The sequence below is a fragment of the Manacus vitellinus genome, unplaced genomic scaffold (assembly GCF_001715985.3).
Source record: "Manacus vitellinus isolate BGI_N305 unplaced genomic scaffold, ASM171598v3 scaffold_6_pilon, whole genome shotgun sequence".
Lineage (NCBI taxonomy): Eukaryota > Metazoa > Chordata > Aves > Passeriformes > Pipridae > Manacus > Manacus vitellinus.
In genome coordinates this window covers 20,917,508-20,933,965 of record NW_021940750.1, presented here as the reverse complement: position 1 = coordinate 20,933,965, position 16,458 = coordinate 20,917,508, and the positions used below count along the sequence as shown (strand labels likewise).

At 53.9% G+C, this 16,458-nt stretch overlaps 1 protein-coding gene across 4 annotated transcripts in view; it reads right to left on the bottom strand.

The window, feature by feature from the left end:
• Positions 1 to 607: 607 nt before the first annotated feature.
• TMEM63C (transmembrane protein 63C) overlaps positions 608 to 16,458 on the bottom strand; it is a 30,198-nt gene continuing 14,347 nt past the window's right edge. For 2 of the 4 annotated variants that reach the window (XM_029964325.1, XM_008924954.3), the window contains exons 2-24: positions 13,042 to 13,156; positions 12,556 to 12,776; positions 12,166 to 12,245; positions 10,947 to 11,034; positions 8,791 to 8,828; positions 8,183 to 8,325; positions 7,827 to 7,878; positions 7,374 to 7,482; positions 6,877 to 6,950; positions 6,692 to 6,772; positions 6,440 to 6,560; positions 6,188 to 6,321; positions 5,847 to 5,969; positions 5,165 to 5,318; positions 4,508 to 4,614; positions 3,556 to 3,642; positions 2,968 to 3,033; positions 2,687 to 2,849; positions 2,362 to 2,467; positions 1,994 to 2,161; positions 1,612 to 1,727; positions 1,377 to 1,448; positions 608 to 1,296 (exon numbers count right to left, since the gene is read on the bottom strand). In XM_029964325.1, coding sequence (XP_029820185.1) covers positions 1,084 to 1,296; positions 1,377 to 1,448; positions 1,612 to 1,727; positions 1,994 to 2,161; positions 2,362 to 2,467; positions 2,687 to 2,849; positions 2,968 to 3,033; positions 3,556 to 3,642; positions 4,508 to 4,614; positions 5,165 to 5,318; positions 5,847 to 5,969; positions 6,188 to 6,321; positions 6,440 to 6,560; positions 6,692 to 6,772; positions 6,877 to 6,950; positions 7,374 to 7,482; positions 7,827 to 7,878; positions 8,183 to 8,325; positions 8,791 to 8,828; positions 10,947 to 11,034; positions 12,166 to 12,245; positions 12,556 to 12,762 — 2,502 coding nt within the window. In that variant the 5' untranslated portion in view covers positions 12,763 to 12,776; positions 13,042 to 13,156 and the 3' untranslated portion in view covers positions 608 to 1,083. Of the gene's footprint in view, positions 1,297 to 1,376; positions 1,449 to 1,611; positions 1,728 to 1,993; positions 2,162 to 2,361; positions 2,468 to 2,686; positions 2,850 to 2,967; positions 3,034 to 3,555; positions 3,643 to 4,507; positions 4,615 to 5,164; positions 5,319 to 5,846; positions 5,970 to 6,187; positions 6,322 to 6,439; positions 6,561 to 6,691; positions 6,773 to 6,876; positions 6,951 to 7,373; positions 7,483 to 7,826; positions 7,879 to 8,182; positions 8,326 to 8,742; positions 8,756 to 8,790; positions 8,829 to 10,946; positions 11,035 to 12,165; positions 12,246 to 12,555; positions 12,777 to 13,041; positions 13,345 to 16,458 lie in introns of those variants that run through there. The other 2 variants (XM_029964324.1, XM_029964326.1) reach the window with 2 other exon arrangements.

Sequence of the window (16,458 nt, the reverse complement as noted above, 5' to 3'; positions counted from 1 at the left end):
GGACTGAGCAGGCTGAGGATAAGCCCTCGTCCCCCAGCGGCCACCACAGATACTCTGGCCGAGCTGGAAAACTCCAGGGATGCTGTCTGGGCAGGAATTGGTGCTTACACTAACCACAGCAGGACTCACACTCGAGAGGCAGTGTGGCTGCTGGGGGAGCATCCCACAGCTGTGGCTTGTGGGTGAGGGCAGGCAGGATGTGGTGGACCAGGAGGACCTGGAAGTCTGGGTCCTGCTAGCACTCACCCTGCTTTTCTGTTGCAACAGGACAGAGCCATGCTGGGTGTCATGGGCAGCCCCAGGGAGAGCATGAGCACGAGGGGGATACTGGCAGGGGAGAGGAATGACAAGGAGCTGCTCTTGTAGCCATCAAACAGACTTGTCCCTTGACCTCCCACTTCTCCCCCCAAGAGCCCAAGGGTGTAGGCATAGTGTAGCGAGATGGAAGGATGGGGTGAGAAGTTGAGAAAGAGCTGGGCTTGCATTTGATGCCTACCTTGGGGCAGGGCCACTGGTGCTCAGGCAGATGTAGGAGCTGCCCTGGGCACTCACCTCCTCCACCAATGCACACGCATGTCAGCAGTCTCTGCTTTAATGGGCAAAGCAGGGGGCTTTGAGATGGCTGCCTGAGCAGTGGGTGGGTGGGGTGGGATGCAAGGGTTAGAGGTGGCCGTCCTCTGCCACTGAGGACCCACAGGACCATGTGGTGGTGGGCACATTCGTCTGTGCTGTCTGGGCTGCTTCCTTCTCAAAGAGGGGCAAGGGCCTTCCTCCTGCCCCCAAAAGCATGGCCTCTCAGAGAGACCCTCTCCCTATACTGCTGCACCCCCTCTTCCCCACTGTGGGCTGGAAGAGGCAGGTGGTGACAGGGGGACATTAGGGGGCTCAGCCAGTCCAGGCAGCAGAAGGACCAGCAGAGCCTCCTGCCACCTCCCATGCAATAGGTCTCCCCCTCACATCAGTCCTGTCACCCCCTGTGCCATCAGAGAGATGGCCCCCACCAGTGCTGGGAAGGCTCCTTCCTGCCCCATGGCACATCCTCCATTCTCAGCACGGTTGGTCCTCAGCCGGCACCATGGATGTTCACTGGTAGCGAGCCTGGCTCTCCATCACAGGGCCGCTTCTGTACTCGCCCTCCACTGTCTCCAGCTCTGTCTCAAAGCTCTGCAGCCCCCCATCCTCCCCATCCTCTCCTGGCTCCAGATGGTTGCCCATGGTGCCATAGGACTGGTGTGCCGGAGAGGCCGCTGGCGTCAGGCTCAGCTCAGGCTCCTGCAGGACAGTGGCCACAAAAAGCTGCCCCGGGGGGCAGTGGGCCATCAGGATGCAGAGGAGCAAAGGCAGGAGTCAAAGCAGGGCTGGGGAGGGGTACTCACATTGGAGTTAGGGGTAGAGGAAACACTGCTCCGCTCCACGTCATTGAAGCTGCCCTCAGACTGGTCAGACATCTGAGGAGAGGGAGGCCAGGAGGAAATGGTGCTTTGGGAGTCCCAGCTTTGGCTGGGGACAGCCAAGTGCTGCCTCAGACTCCCCATGGCAAATGAACCCCAGAGATGCAAGGAGAGGATGCAGTGGGGTGAAGGAACAACGTGGGCAGCTGCCTGCACTCACCTGGTAGCTGGAGGGTTTCCGTGGCTGCAACTTCTTCAGGCAGAGGCCAAAGAAGGAGAAGATGATGCAGGAGAGGAGGACCACAAAGGTAAAGAGGGTGACAGGCCGGGTGGGACCTGGAGCACAGAGACACTGGGGCAGCACACGAGCCTCCAAGAACCTGCTACATGTCCAGCTGAGCCCCTGGCTGATGCCTGCTTTGTGTCTCACAATATCTTTGCCCCCTACCCAAAACACTAGCTGACACCTCCCTCAGATGCCAGGTCTCCACACCACACCACCTTCCCCCTTCCCATGCCAAACTCAGGGGTGACACCAGTGGCTTGCCATCCCCAAGCATGACCCTCAGCAGTGGCAGGGTGCAGCCCCGAGCTCTCCCTACCGAGGCGCAGGACAGAGAAGAAGAGCAGCCAGAACATGCAGAGGATGGGGGCCACCACGACCTGGCTGATGGCGGCCACGTGGAGGCGCTGGTTCAGCTTGGTGGGGATGTACACGTAGTAAATGTTGTACCGGTCAACCATGTGCTTGAGCAGCATGTAGAGCAACCCTGGTGGGACAAGAGGGGCCATTTGGGAGGAGGGCAATGGGGACAGCCAGGTCGCAGGGAGAGCAGAGCAGGCCCTGGGGATGATGCCCAAGAGTGCCCTCCTGTACCATGCAGGAAGCTTGCACTCCCATGCCCCTGCTGGTGGTTGGGACAGGCTGTTCTTGGTGTGGCTGGGACCATGGGCATGGGATCACACTCACCGAAGGGGACGATGATGGGGCAGGTGATGCTGTAGGTCATGACAACAGAGAAGATACAGGAGGTCCAGGCATACTCTAGTCCAAACTGGAACTGGTAGGCTTGGCTCTGGGGCACAACCAACAGAGTCATTACTGCCTCTGCAAAGGCTTCACCTGCCTTTGCACCCTGGCTCACAGGATTGCCTCATCCCCATTAGCACCCAAGGGGAATCCTGAAGAAGTCCCCACAAGCATCTCCACAGGACCATGACAGCCTGAGTTTGCAGCAAGCGTGTCTTGCTGTGCTGGGGGTTGTGCAGGCTCAGATGTGACCAGAACCACATACCCGTTTGACATGGAGCCGTTCGGGCTCAGACTTGGCAAAGCAGAGGCGGGCAGTGTAGACAAGGAGGCCTGGGATGCGCAGCAGCTCCATAGCTGTCCCAATCAGGCTGGAGGTGACCACATAGTTTACAAAGAAAGCGCCGTTGTCTGGGAGGAAAACACACCTGTCCCAGGGACAGACAGTGTGAGAGAATGCTCAGGCAGGCAGCCAGGAGAGCTGCTGGGGGCTGACAACAGGTGCTCCCGCTTGCCTGGGAAGTTTGGGAGCTTCCTGCTACTCACTGGAACTTGATTTCGGCTTCGTCCAGAAAGTGGGTGTCGAAGAGCCAGCGGAAAAACAGGTCCAAGCTGGAGTGGAGAGAAGAGGAGCAGCTCAGAAAGAGGGGGAGCTGCAGAGCAATGTAGGGGACACACAGTGGGTATGTGCTTTCCCCTGCCCTGAAGGGCAAGACCCTCTGGACCCTACACTGCCAGAACAGCCCCTTCTGCCACACAAAACCACTGTGGAGTGGGTGCTTGCCTCCTGGACAGCCAGGAGCTGTAGCTGGGGCTATGTAAATACCTGACCAGGTCCTTTCAGGGTCTGCTGAAGGGCTGGCCCCAAGCAGCAGCTCACCACCACCAGCACCCTTGGGTCAGCCGTGGCAAACTGGCAAGCTACTCTATGCCGCTCCTCCACAGGGAAGCTCTGTCTGTGACCAGCTATGATCAGCTTGGCAGTGCTAAAAGGTGTTTTTCTCCCCAGAGACTGCTGTGTCCCAGTGGCAGTGGGACTATAGCCCTTTGGGGCTGGCTTGCAGGGCTGAGGGGCCTGGGTGTGATCCTGGTAGCTAGGGAGCATGGAAAGCAGCATGGCAGGGTGGCCTGTACCTGCTCAGACCCAGCGAGGGCAGGATGATAACCATGAACACCAGGAAGAAGAAGCACTTGTGCATGGTGATCTGATTTTCACTTGACCTGCAGAGAGGGGAGAGAAGAAAAGAACATTGTACTTTTCTGAGGAAAAAGCAGCTGTGGGGCAAGGGGCTGGGCTGGGTCTTGCTCTTCACCAAGGAGCTACTCCCAGCCCCAGAAAGGCATGTGTATTTGTTCTGTGCATCTACTGGGGCCTTGAAAAGCATCTCCCAGGCCAGGGGGTGTCACCATGAGGAATCTGGTGTAGCGAAAGCTCTTGTATTCCAGCCTCTCACCTCCTTCGTCCTTGCCCTCTCCCACCATCCTTGCTAGGGTAGACACCCGACAAGAGGCAGATGGGTGTATAGAATGGGTCCAGGAGCCCCTGTTTCCCCCAGGAAAAGGAAGGGAGCTCGTGACAAAGCACCTGCAAGGACTTTTTAGACCAGGCACAAAGGTTGGGGCCAGTAGGGGGTCAAGACAGAAGAGAGCACATTGTAGGAGCTGGGCAGTTTCCTCTACTAGGAGACTTTCAGCACTCTGAAGCCTTGGAAGGTTGGAAGCATGCCTGGGATGTGGCAAACAAGTCAGCCTTGGAAGGCTGGAAGCATGCCCGGGATGTGGCAAACAAGTCAGGATCATGGCCCTGCTGCTGCCAGTCCACCATCACATCACACCTTTCACAAACTTCTTCAGATCCATCTTAAAACCATCTGCCTTTGACAGTAGACTGGAAGCGTTCAGGACTATGGGAAGGAAATGGCTCCTTTGGGCACAGACTTGGGTTTTTTCATGGAGAGAAACACCTATTGGGCTCTGATGGGGTCTGCTGCTCCACTGCCTGCCTCCCTGCAGGTTGGGTCCCCCTTCCACTGAGGTTCCTCCCATCTATGGCAGCCCTGGGGACCGTGGGGGCCAGCCTCGTTACCTTGTCCAGTGAGACTCGAAGAATGCTGAGTAGTAGACAAGGAAGGGCAGGAAGACAGAGAAAGCCCAGAGCAGCAGCGTGGGGAAGAACTGGGTGATGATTGGGTTCTGTAAGAGGAGAGATGCCAGACACCCCTCAGGAGTCCACCAGAGCACAGTCATGCTGGAGATAGCTCAGTGGGTCTCCTGGCACAGGATGGTGTGTGCAGCAGGCAGGCCCCCCCTGAGCAGGGGCATTTGTTTCAGGAGAGAAGAGCCTGAGGCCAGCCAAAGGCACTACAGCCATGCTCTGAGCTCCCGTGCCCACCCAAAAGCTCATAGGTCAATGAGCAAGAAGGAGATGTGCTGCTGGCAGCTCCTAACATCTCCTAGAACTCTTCTCAGACCTTTCCTCATGCATGGACAGCAACCTGCCCACCCTCATGGACACCAGTACCAAAACATGTTTGCACAGGTTCCTCAGGGCTCTGCCACTGGAAACACAAGGAGGGGATGGATGGCAACCAGAGGCATGACCACTCCTTGTCTCTCATCAATGCCCATCCCAGTGATGGCTTGTCTTCTTGGGCCAGTGTAGAGCTGGTACCCTATCCCTCTCACAGACAAGCCTGGAAATGGTGACCCTTTAGGAAAATTGGCATGGGGTGCCAAGGACTACCTTGAGGCTCTCCACAGGGTGTGTGACATTGAACATGTCCATAGTGTTGACAATGATGGCCGGCGTGGTGAGGAAGAAGAGAAGGACGAACAGGCAGATATTAAGGAGGATGAATCGCACCCACCAGGATGTGCCACGGACTGACAAATTCTCCCTGCGAGAGGAAAACATGAACTGGACATGATGTAGAAGAAAAGCCACATGTCCTGGGCCTCCCAACATAGCTTCACAAAGCTCTGCCTCCTGATATCCACACCAGCCATTCTGGCAGACACTGTTCTGAGCTCGCCCTCTTCCCCTCCCAATGCTGCTGTGCTGTCACCTGCAGAGCCCCCTGGACCAGAGAATAGCCACAGAGGAGGTCTGTACCACCAGGGGGCTTTGGAGTCAGGCTGGAGAAATTTGAGTCTGGCATCACCCCAAACTTCAGCTGGCTGAGCTCTGCCTTGGGGTGATGACCCCTGTCACTCCTGCTGACTTCTGCTATGGCAACAGGAGGGATTGTCAGCTCCTGCCACCCTGGGAAAGTGTTCTGTAGATACGGACACATATCTATATTCTTTCTTACAGCTAAATGGGCTCCCTACAGCTATGGGCATGGGCTCCTTATAGCTATGGGCATGGGTTCCCACCACATCTGCTCGCTCCCGCTTCCTCCCTCCCTCCGGCCACGGGGGTTCACCAGATGATATCGCTGGGTGCAGGGGCATAGCGAACACCCCAGTGGTGTGACTTGACCACGGTGGTGACAGAGGATTGCTGGGGGTGCTTGCGGCAGCGGATGTGGCTGTAGTCCTTCAAAATCCTGCAGGAGTAGGGAGCCAGGGGTCAGGTCTCAGTTCTTGTGAGAGCCTTCCCGCAGTCCCAACAGGGCGGCCATCTCTGCAGATGGCAGAGGCACAGAAGAGACAGACCCACTGCCTGGCTTTGGCTGGAAAAGCCGGCAAGATGCCCCAGTTTCCCAGCAGTGGTGGCCATCAGGCTGCGGGATATCCCCGTGTCTGTTGCATGAGGGGCACTCACACAGCTGTCATCCGCTCATCCTGGAAGGTGACGAAGGCCATGTCCAGCCGCTTGAGCGTGATGCGGTTGCGCTCAGCATTGAACTCATCTGTGAGCTTCTCCTCCAGCTCCCCATAGTACTGCTCAGCATCCACCTGCAGGAGCAGCCGGAGCTCTGCTGCGCTTGCCGAGCTAGGGCACAGGCAAGCTGCCACGCTCTGCCTTGCCTGTGGTACATGTGTGCTGCTTGCAGCCCTGCCCGTACCCTCCTACCTGCTCAAAGCCACAGAAGCGGCAGCAGAAGATGTGGGCGCAGGGGTGGGTTTTGATCATGATCTTCCCTTCTTTCTGTGCCTTGGTGGTGAAGTAAAGCCGCCCCTTCATTGCCTTGCGCCTGCCAGGAAGCCAGTAGGGGTGAAGGTCATGTGGGGAGTGGCAGACATACAAACAGAAACATAGCCTGGGGCCCCTGACATGGTGTACCACTCCCACCCACAGAGGCAATGTGGACGTGCAAGCACTCACCTCTCTGCATCCAGCTTCATCAGCTTGCGCACATCGAAGCAAAACTGGACATTGGTGATGGTGCAGCTGGGATAAGCCTCGCTGCAAGCACAGGGACATGTTGGCACCAGGAGCCAGGACATGAGGACAGCCCTTGCCACCTGCCTGCCACTCAGGCAGCGAGGCTGTGGCACACTGCTACTCACTGGAAATGCTTGATGATAAGGGAAGGGTCTGTGATCTCCTTGGGGATGTGGGTAACCATCAGTGTCCGGGCGACCTGGGTGAGGAGAAGGGGCAGAGGGGGTGGGTGTACAGGGGATCTGTGGGACACATCACTGCTATTCTGCTCATCCAGCAGCGAGCTGGAGCACTGACTGTCATCCCCAGGCCAGTCAGCACAGGACTCCTCAATGCCTCGTCCCAAACCCTGGGGGCATAGCCAGACAATGTCATACCCCAGACAGATGGAGACAGCAGAGCTTCAGTCTCAAGAGACAAGAGAGCAAGAGAGAGAGATCTGTCCCCAGGCTGTCAGACTTTCTCCAGAAGCTGGCAAAAATCAGATACACCTTTCCCTGCCTGCCCAGTCCCAGGCTGTTTCTAAAGCTCTCCCTACCTACTGGGACCAGCATTCGTGCAATGCAAAAAGTTGTCCATTAGTGCTGAAAAAGGCAAGGCTGGAAGAGGGGTGGTTGCTCACCTTCTCGTTCTCTCTGTATTCTAGGTGGACAGAGTGGTGAGCCATGCAAAGAATGGTGAGGATGAAATAGATGAGGGCGAAAATGCTGTGCAGCCACAGGAGACGGTCTCTGGAAGAGGGAAAGAGGGGATCAGAGAGAGCTGTGGTGAGCACATGGCATGGGACAAGCCTGGCACCCGGTACCTCACCCATGGCCACCCCTTTCACCCAGCAGGACCTCCCTGTGCCAGCTGTCAGACCCCTAACCCCAGGGACTAGAGGGGTAGCACCCAGTGTGTAGGCTGAGATACTACAGAGATGAGGCCATGCAGCCCCTGTGAGTGGCTGTGCTGTTCACATGGACCTCTGCCTGTCCCCAGCACGGGGCTGTGGTAAGTGCTGTGCCTGTGTGCTCCCAGCAATGCCCACCACAGCACCAGCACACACAGCTCCCCTGCATGTGGGAGCACCTACTGTGTTGGGATGTTGGCGATGGTTGTCCGGCCAAAGTGGGTGGGATTGTGTCCTGCAGAGGAAGAGGAGAAGCAGAAGGTTAAGGGAAATCAGTACAACGTGCATGTCCATGTTTGAAGTTAGTGGCTCTGGTCTTTGCTCCCTCCTTTTCCATCTCCCAGGTCCCCGCCAAGTCCTCACTGCCCTGAACTTCCCTGTCTCTTGTGTTCCTCTGTCCCCCAACTGATGGTGGGTTCATGCTCCCTTGAGGGCTTCTGACAGAGGGGTTCTTCTGCCTTTTGTCTCAGAGGCATAGTGCTTGCCCCAAGGCTGGGAAGCTTGTACAACACTCCTTCCGTAAGTAGGGAAGCACCTACCAAGGAGATCCCCTGAGAAGTTGACGGGCAGGATGACAGCCACGGAGAGCACACAGACCAGCATCAGCAAGACCAGGAGGTGCCGCTGGAAGGAGAGGTAGGTGGTGGCATCGATCCCACACTTGCTCTGAATCTCCTCGTCCCTGGGGAGAGGCAGGTGGGGATGAGTGCTGGTGGTTCCTCCCCACCACCTCCCACCACAGGAACTCTGACTGCTCCAGTCTCCAACAGCCCATACCAACTCATGGCATCCTGCCTATGGCACAAACGATTTAGGCACAGAAGGAATGAGGGACAGAAGCACCCTTTGGCTGCCATCCCATTACAGGACTGGTTCCTACCACAAGAGGTTGAAGCCCTTTTCTTTGGGATAGGATCTAGGGGCCAGGGGAAATGCGGAGATGAGCCCTCTGCTCTCTCTTCAGGGTGGATGTTTTAAGAGGGCTCTCCTCTGCCGCTGGTCCCAGCAGCTCCGGGTGATGGGCCACCACCTGTGGACACCAGCTTCCCAGGGGTGGGCAGCAGTGGGGCATGGCCTAATGCCAGGGACACACACTTACTTCATTTGGTAGATAGAAATGGCCATAATGCCAAGGACACACACTTACTTCATTTGGTAGATAGAAATGAGCCAGGAGCAGAATCCCTAGAAGGCAAAAGTCAGGATGAGATGAAGGCAACCAACCCCACCTCTCCAGCAAGGAGCTGGGGCACAACATATGCTAGAGACATACAGAGCTGATGCAGTGCCTATGGCCAGGGAGATAAGCAAATGGAGGCAGTGCCCAAGGCAGCTCAGCAATGCTCAGCTCAGTGGCAAAGGCAGCTGCCTTGGGAGGAGCAGGAAAAACACAGCCCAAAGAGCTGGTGGGAAGCTGAGCACAACCTCTCTTGAAGGTGATGAGAGCCCTGAGGGACCATGCAACCTTCCTGAAAGTGGTGATAAGAGAATTCCTGTGAGTGGGAGCTGGAGGTCTGCTGGGGCAGGAGTGTAGATGGACAAGGAAGTCTCCCTGCAAACATCAACCAACAGGTCATGGCTGTCAGGTGCATATTTTTGGCTGCAGAAGGATTTGCAGAGAAAGCTGAAGTCAAGCACTAACCCATTGTCCCAGGGGTGACTTCCTGGACCTCAGCTTCCTCTGAATATTAAGGAGCATCTCTGTAACAGGCTCCTGGCTCCCAGCAGCTCCCTTCTCTGCCCCTTTCCTGACAGTCCTTAACATGCAATGCACTTTTTTGACCACTACCAAGCGCTGAGCCAGCACTGCTGTAAAGTGATACTGGACAACCTAAGTTCTTGTGTAATAGCTTATTCCCTGTCACCATGTATGCAATATTAGGGGGTCTTCTCCCCTACACATTATTTTACGTTGTGCAAACACTAGCGTTCATGCAAGTTCAAGGTGCCTCTGCAGTCCTCCTGGTCACAGCCGTACCAAACAGCACTCAGCCATCTGGCCTCTTCACTTTACCACTTTCTGGAGGATTTATAGAATCATAGAATTGTAAGGCTGGAAAAGACCCCTAAAATCATTGAACTATTAACCAAGCACTGCCAAGTTCACCACTAAACCATGGCCCTAAGTGCCACATCTACACAGCCCTTAAATACCTCTAGGAATGGTGATTTCACTACTTCCCTGGGCAACCTGCTCCAGTATCAACCCTTTCAGTGAAGAATTTTTTACTAATATCCAATCTTAATGTACCCTGGTACAACTTGAAGCCATTTAGCTCACCTGTGTGGGTGAGCTTGCACTGGAACAGGTTGCCCAGAGAGGTTGTGGAGTCTCTTTCACTGGAGTTATTCAAGAACCGTCTTGATACAATCCTGTGCCATGTGCTCTAGGATGACCCTGCTTGAGTAGGGAGGTTGGACCAGATGGCTCACTTTGGTCCCTTCCAACCTTACCCATTCTGTGATTTTGTTATTCTGTACTTGCTTTCATGCTCTCTACAAACTTCTCCACAAAACTGCTCTTCTCCCCTCTTAGTGTACTTTACATCTAACCTGGCAGAGATGAGATTTTTCCTCATTTGTGAACAGTTCAACTTTTTAAAGGATGTCTTCTTACTTTTAATAATCTCCCTTAATCTGCTCCTTAGAGTGATGGCTTTCCCTGTGATCTTTCTCACTTATTTTTTGATGAGCAATATACATTTGCCTAGAGCATCTGTTACAGAGGCTTTAAACAGGCCTCCTGCCACCTGCAAGGGTCTTGTTTGTTTTGCTCCTTTCCTGCCTAGTTTTTTTTAATGTCATGACAATTTTTTTCATAGTCACGCCAGTGACTGACTTTTGAGCTTTTGCTCAAAAAAGAAAGAGGCAGTAAAGTGTGTCCATCTGTGTTTGTTTCCAGCAAAGCCTGGTATGTGCCTGGTGTGACAGAGAAACAAAAGGTTACTTTAAAGTCCCGGCATTCAACTGTGCTGGCAGAGGAGGAAATGTGGTGCAGGGGACTCTGTCCTGATGGTTGAGAAAGATCTCTGCAGGCATGCACCATGGCTTTGGCCATGCATCCAATTAGGTTCCCATAGCTGCAAGGATAGCCATGCAGCTGGGAGATGCTTGCCCTGATGGGGGCATCCCCTCAGAACTGCCATTCAAGACATATGCCTCAAAAGAATCCAGGACGAAAAAACCCTTCAGGTTCAATTTCTCCTATTTAACTTCTGACCTGGGTTTCTGATAAAGAACAGGACAGCCTGGGCCAGGACAAGCCCAGTCCAAGCTCCCACTGCCACAGCCACTGGCACTCACCACATCCTTGTTGTCGGCATCCAGGGGGCTGCTTTCTGACGGGGACTTCTCCTTCTCGCTCTGCTCTCCATAGAAAAGCGAGGTCAGACTTTGCAGTGAGGGGGGAAGAGGAGGGGTGAGGTAGAAGAGAAGCAACAGACAGGAGAAAATAAGCACCCTTGGAGAAGTTCTCTCCTAGGAGAGCAGCGCAGGAAATGCCTCCCCCCCTCCCTGCATCCTGCACTGGGGCTGGACCAGTGACTACAGCTGGGCTTGGGACAGAGGGGTTGCATCTTGCTGCCTCTGTGCTGACAAGTCTCCACAGCTTCTCTGTGGCCCTGACCCATGATGGGGTGGCTCACAGAGAATTAGCCTTAGCTCCAGCATAAGGGCCTGCTAAAACAGATATTTTCTATTCCACTGTTTTCTGACGTCTCAAACGGTTTTACAGTAAAAAGAAATGTAATCGAAACTTGCATTTTAATTCTTGATTGCCCTTTGATCTCCCCAGTGAAGGGAAACATCACCTGTCCATTGCCTGACTCAGCTCCAGAGTCCAAGGCCAAGAGGAACTGGAGAAGTGAGAAGGCAAGAGTGGGCCAGTGTTTGCTCTTGAGGGCTGCCCAGCCTTACAGAGACCCCACCTGTGTGCACCTGCCTGTGCAAAGAAAGATCCTTTGCTGCCCAGGGTGAGCCGTGCTCTGGCAGGCAGGCAGTTGTGGGAAGCACAGCCCACCTGGAAATCTCGTCTGGCCTCTACTTTTATTAGAACACTGCTAATTTTTGTGGGATTCTGCATCTGGCCCAAATGACAGGCCAGGCAAGTTGTAGGTACGTGAGAAACAGTATTATAGCTGTGTGTCTCCCTCTGCCCCCTCCCCCAGCCTGTCTTGCTCATCCCAAGAGAGTGGCAGGAGAAGAGGCAGTGGCTCATGCCCCACTAAATAGCAGCTGTTGGGCTTCTGTCCTTCCCAGGACAGTGCCCTCAGTGGCACCCAGAGCACTGTCACCAAATGCTACCAGCAAGAACGAATGAAAGCTCGTCCAGGCTTTCCCTATCTCCACAGCAGATGGTGCCTGTGTCTCCATGGGCAAGGACAGCCAGGCCATTCCCAGTGGGGAGGAGGGACAGGAACACCTGCTGAACTTCTCTGTGTGCCACCCTGCAGTGCTGGCCTTCCTTCCAGCTCTCTTGAAGAGAATGGAGCCATCACCCACACGGGCTTTGCATCCTCCTCACCTATCATTGTCCATCAGCAGCGCCAGGCGCCCATAGTCCCAAGCCGCTTTCCGAAGACAGGAGAAGACCAAAAGGAGAAGCTGAAAGAAGAAAGAGGAGACCCCATGGGACCTTCTCACATCCCTCCTTTTTGCTTTCTCACTCATGAGCCCAAGCTCGTGCAAACTCTTGCCTCAAGTCGAACTGTTCCTGCTCTGTGATCTCACCACTACTGCCCAAGTGCTCCCTGCTGCCCATCAATGATGTGGGCAAAACCTTTGGTCCCTTGCACTCACTCCCATTCCCTGAGTCAGCTGTATGCACCGGTGCATGGGCTGCACTTGTGTGTGGTTGACAGAGCACCCAGGGGCTGCAGTGCTGGTAGAAATGGCACCCTCCTGGCCCACTCACCAGCCAGAGGATGAAGTTGATGGCAAGCACAGTGGGCACTCCCCCGAAGGGCAGCCCTTCCAGGACGGTGCTGTGGGAGCGGGCACTGAAGCATTGCTCCTCTGTGCTGTTCACTGGGGCATCCAAGAAGATGAGCATATCCAGCGAGGTGGGGGTGGCACCATCAGGTGCCGGCTCCACTGAGTACACGCTCTCCATCAGCGCCATTGTGGGGTCTCACTCTGCAACACAGAGGCATGGTATGGATGGAGAAGCTTTTGCTTCATGGCTCTTCCAGGTCTCCTCCATCAAAGTCTGAGGAGTTCACTAAGAGTAGGGCAGAGAGAGGACTGGTTGGTGACCTTGGAGCATCCCCAGTCCCAGTCTCTCCCAGGGAGTGGCCGTGGGACACAGGGCAGGAGGTGATGCTGAAGAAATCTCACAGCTACTTCCTGCCCTTTCCCCACCCCCATGAAACCCCATGCTATTTGGTTGTCTTTGTCATACCTGAGACAGGTCTCTCACCACCTCTGCCCCTCAGTCCTGGAAGCTGGGTTGAGTCATGGCCACCCCAGTGCAGTCAGCAGGCAGGAATGAGGAGCTGAAGCATTTGCTTGAATTTCTGAGAAAAAGAGCAAAGATGATGTTAACAACTCAGCTGCTGGGCTGCACTTGCTTCTCTCCCCACAGCCAGAATATGTACTGCCTACGGAATATCCCTAAGCCCTCTGTCCTCCTCTAGCATCACAACCTCCCTTTCAGCTTTCCACCTGAGCAGAATTGCTCCTTCCAAGGTATCGTCTTCAGAAGAATTAGTTTCTCAAAACCCTAAATGCTAAGCTTCCCCCCCACCTTCCCCGGGAGCTGATACCACAGGCTACAGTCCTCACTGACAGAAGACACTTTAAGGCCATTAATGGCCAATACTGTAGCTTATTTCCAAAACCTGTCCTACTACCATGCTTTAGGTAGGCGAGGATCCTCTCCAAACATGCGGTGCCTGGGAACCCTGGGAACAAGCACCCTACAGCAGCCAACATGGCTGTTACTCATGGGGATGCCACAGACCTGCGTGCCAGGACACTGATGAACAGCCGCTGCACTCACCAGAAGGACGAGAGAAGAGGGAAGCAGCACAGCAAACACTAACAAACATGGGGTGGGGACAAGGGGGCCAGAGTCTCTTTTCCTCATATGCCTGTTGTGCCTCTGTGCCTTAGAGACCCCCCTGGGCACCTTCAGACAGCTGCTTCTGGTGCCTGGAGAGCTGTGCAGCCTTCAGAGGAGAACAACTATGTCTATGGTGACACCAAGCACAGTCTTTGGAGGCCTTGAGCTGCCAAATACAATTTTGAAGTTGTCCTGGCCCTGAGCAAGGGCTTTTATTGGATTACCTCCAAGGGGGTCCTTCTAACCGCAATTATTCTACATCCCGATTCTCAGGAACTTGTACTCCTGACAAGAACATCTTCTGGCATGCCTGAAGTTTATAAGGAGCTATATAAGTGCCTTGCCTTGCAGACATGCTGGGCACAGTATATTATGGCCAATGTATTGTGACCAGGGCAAAGGCCACATGAAAACTCAGAATGGTGTATTAACATGTACTCCTGTGAGCTTTGCATTCAAGCCACTGGGCATTCATTCCTCTCCTTCCTTTGTATCTATATTCCATCCACAACTGGGACCCTGCTGCAGTCCCCACAGTCACACAGACATGGGTGATCCCTGCTGGAAGATGCTCAAAGCCCACAAGGACAGGATTAAGAAATGGAGGACGATGCAAACAAAGACAGCTGGCACCTCCAGGGATTTGAAGATGTGAAATGTTTATGGCATTTTTTTCCACCAAGACCAAACAGCATCAACTCTTCTTCAGCACCAAAGAAAACCTGATTGAGAGGTCCTTGGGGAGCACAGAGATAGCACACACAAAATGTCTTGGCTTAGAAAGGGGATCTTCCTGAGCTCTACACAGATTTGCTTTTGTTGGGAAACATTTATTTCTGCCGCGTCAGTGTGACAGATGGGAGACTACAGTAGCACGTGATTTTATATACACTGCTGTAACCTCAGCCTCTCTCTCTTAGACCATACAGTTTGCTGCTTGAGGAGATTAGTCCTGCCCTAAAGCTCCTGAGAAACCCAGACACCCCTACCCCACAGTTGAGCAGAGCAGGCAGGCTGAGTGTGCTGAGGCAGGAGCTGACACAGGTTATATGCCTAAGAGACTGACTCTCTTTGATCTCCTCATCCAGGGAAAGAAAAGGTTGAGGAAGAAGGAGGTTTTCAAACACAAGAGTTGACAAAAAAAAAGGGTTCTGACAGTCTGGACACTGGGGATTCCCTAGGGATTCTCAATCCAAGCTCTCAAGAAGGTTGCAGAATTTAAGGACTACTCTTGGTGCCTGCAGTTTCCAAATTAAAGACAAAAAAGATGATGACTTCTTTATTTTTTTATTTTATTTTCTTAATTTCTAAAGCATAAATTTCATCCCAAAGAAAAATCTCCACTGGAAGTCTACGAGTGGCTGGGATGATTGGACCAAGGCTATGAGCCCAGAAGAGCCTGAGGCTCACCTTGCTCCAGGGTTAGGTTGGCATCTGGCTATCTGCAGTCCCTCCTACTGTGCATACGGTGCAGTGTCACCTGAGTCTTGGGCTTCAGTGTCTGCTACAGATCTGCCCATCCTGCCTACAGCATCTTCAGTTCTCCTCAGAGGTCCCTGGCCATATACACATTGATCTGGCCAGTCCATGGTGTCTGGAGACATCACAGCCCACGCTGGGACAGCTGAACATTGGTGTTACTCTCAAAAGAACTGCCAAGTCACCTGAGATATGCTGATACTTCTCTAAATGGCATCCCAGTAGACTTGGGGCTGAAGTACCATCACTGCACCCAGGTGTGAAGTGATGAATGGGCTGGCAAAGCCTCCCTGTGGTGCCCTCATTCATGTCCTGCCCCCCAGCCAAGGTTGGGAGTCCTGTACTTCAAGGGCCAGCATGGCCCCATCAGGATACAACCCCTGACAAGGGACCTCCAACACGAGGAGACCTGTGGGAAATGAGTGGGCTACTCTGGCAAATGGCAGCTGGCTTGCCTGCCTCCTGCTTGCCATCAGGCAACCACCTGGGCCACCAGGACTTCTGGCCAGGGTCTGCTCTTTGCTATGGAAATGCTCTCAATCTGTTCCTCGCAATGTGCATATCTCCCTTCCTCTCTCCCCTCCTCCTGTAAGCAGCAAAGCCATTGCCATCTGGCATTTTCAGCTGCTAAATAATTCACTGCCTTTTTGTTAACAAGGAGAGTGTGTCTTTGACCGACAGAGCTGTTAGACCTTCAGCAAATAAACAAGGAGACTCCTGGCAACTTCCAAGTCCCTTCTCTGCCACCACCGCTCCACCACCCAGCGGTAAGATCCTGAAGCTTGTTTCTAGGCACCGTTTTCACGCTTGTAGGAGGAACATCCTGTTGGAGGATGGCAGGGTGAGGGGGATTTTCACAGAGATCTGTACAAGTTGTCTTTCCCTATCAAGTGCTTGTTGCTATCCCCTTCCCCCAGTAGCAGATATTTTGCTCCTGGTGGCCAAAAGCAATGGGTTTCTCCTGGAGATGGTACGAGTATCTCCTGTTCCAAGCTCTCCTGCCTCAAAATTTCCCAAATGCAATCCTTCACCCTCCCAGCCCAACCAGTTCATGTCTCTCCACCTAGCACTGCTGTTTCAATATTAGGCTGCGGAGAGAAATTTCAGGAACAGAAGGTACCTGAAGACCCAGTCCAGCTCTTTCCCCTCTCTCTTAGGCACCTCCAAAGGAGCTCAAAGGAGCCATCATGTCATGTTTAGGCCTGTAACACAGTGTATCTCAGCTCCTCTGAGGCTGATGCCCTTTCCCTGGTCCCTTCAACCCCAGATAACCAG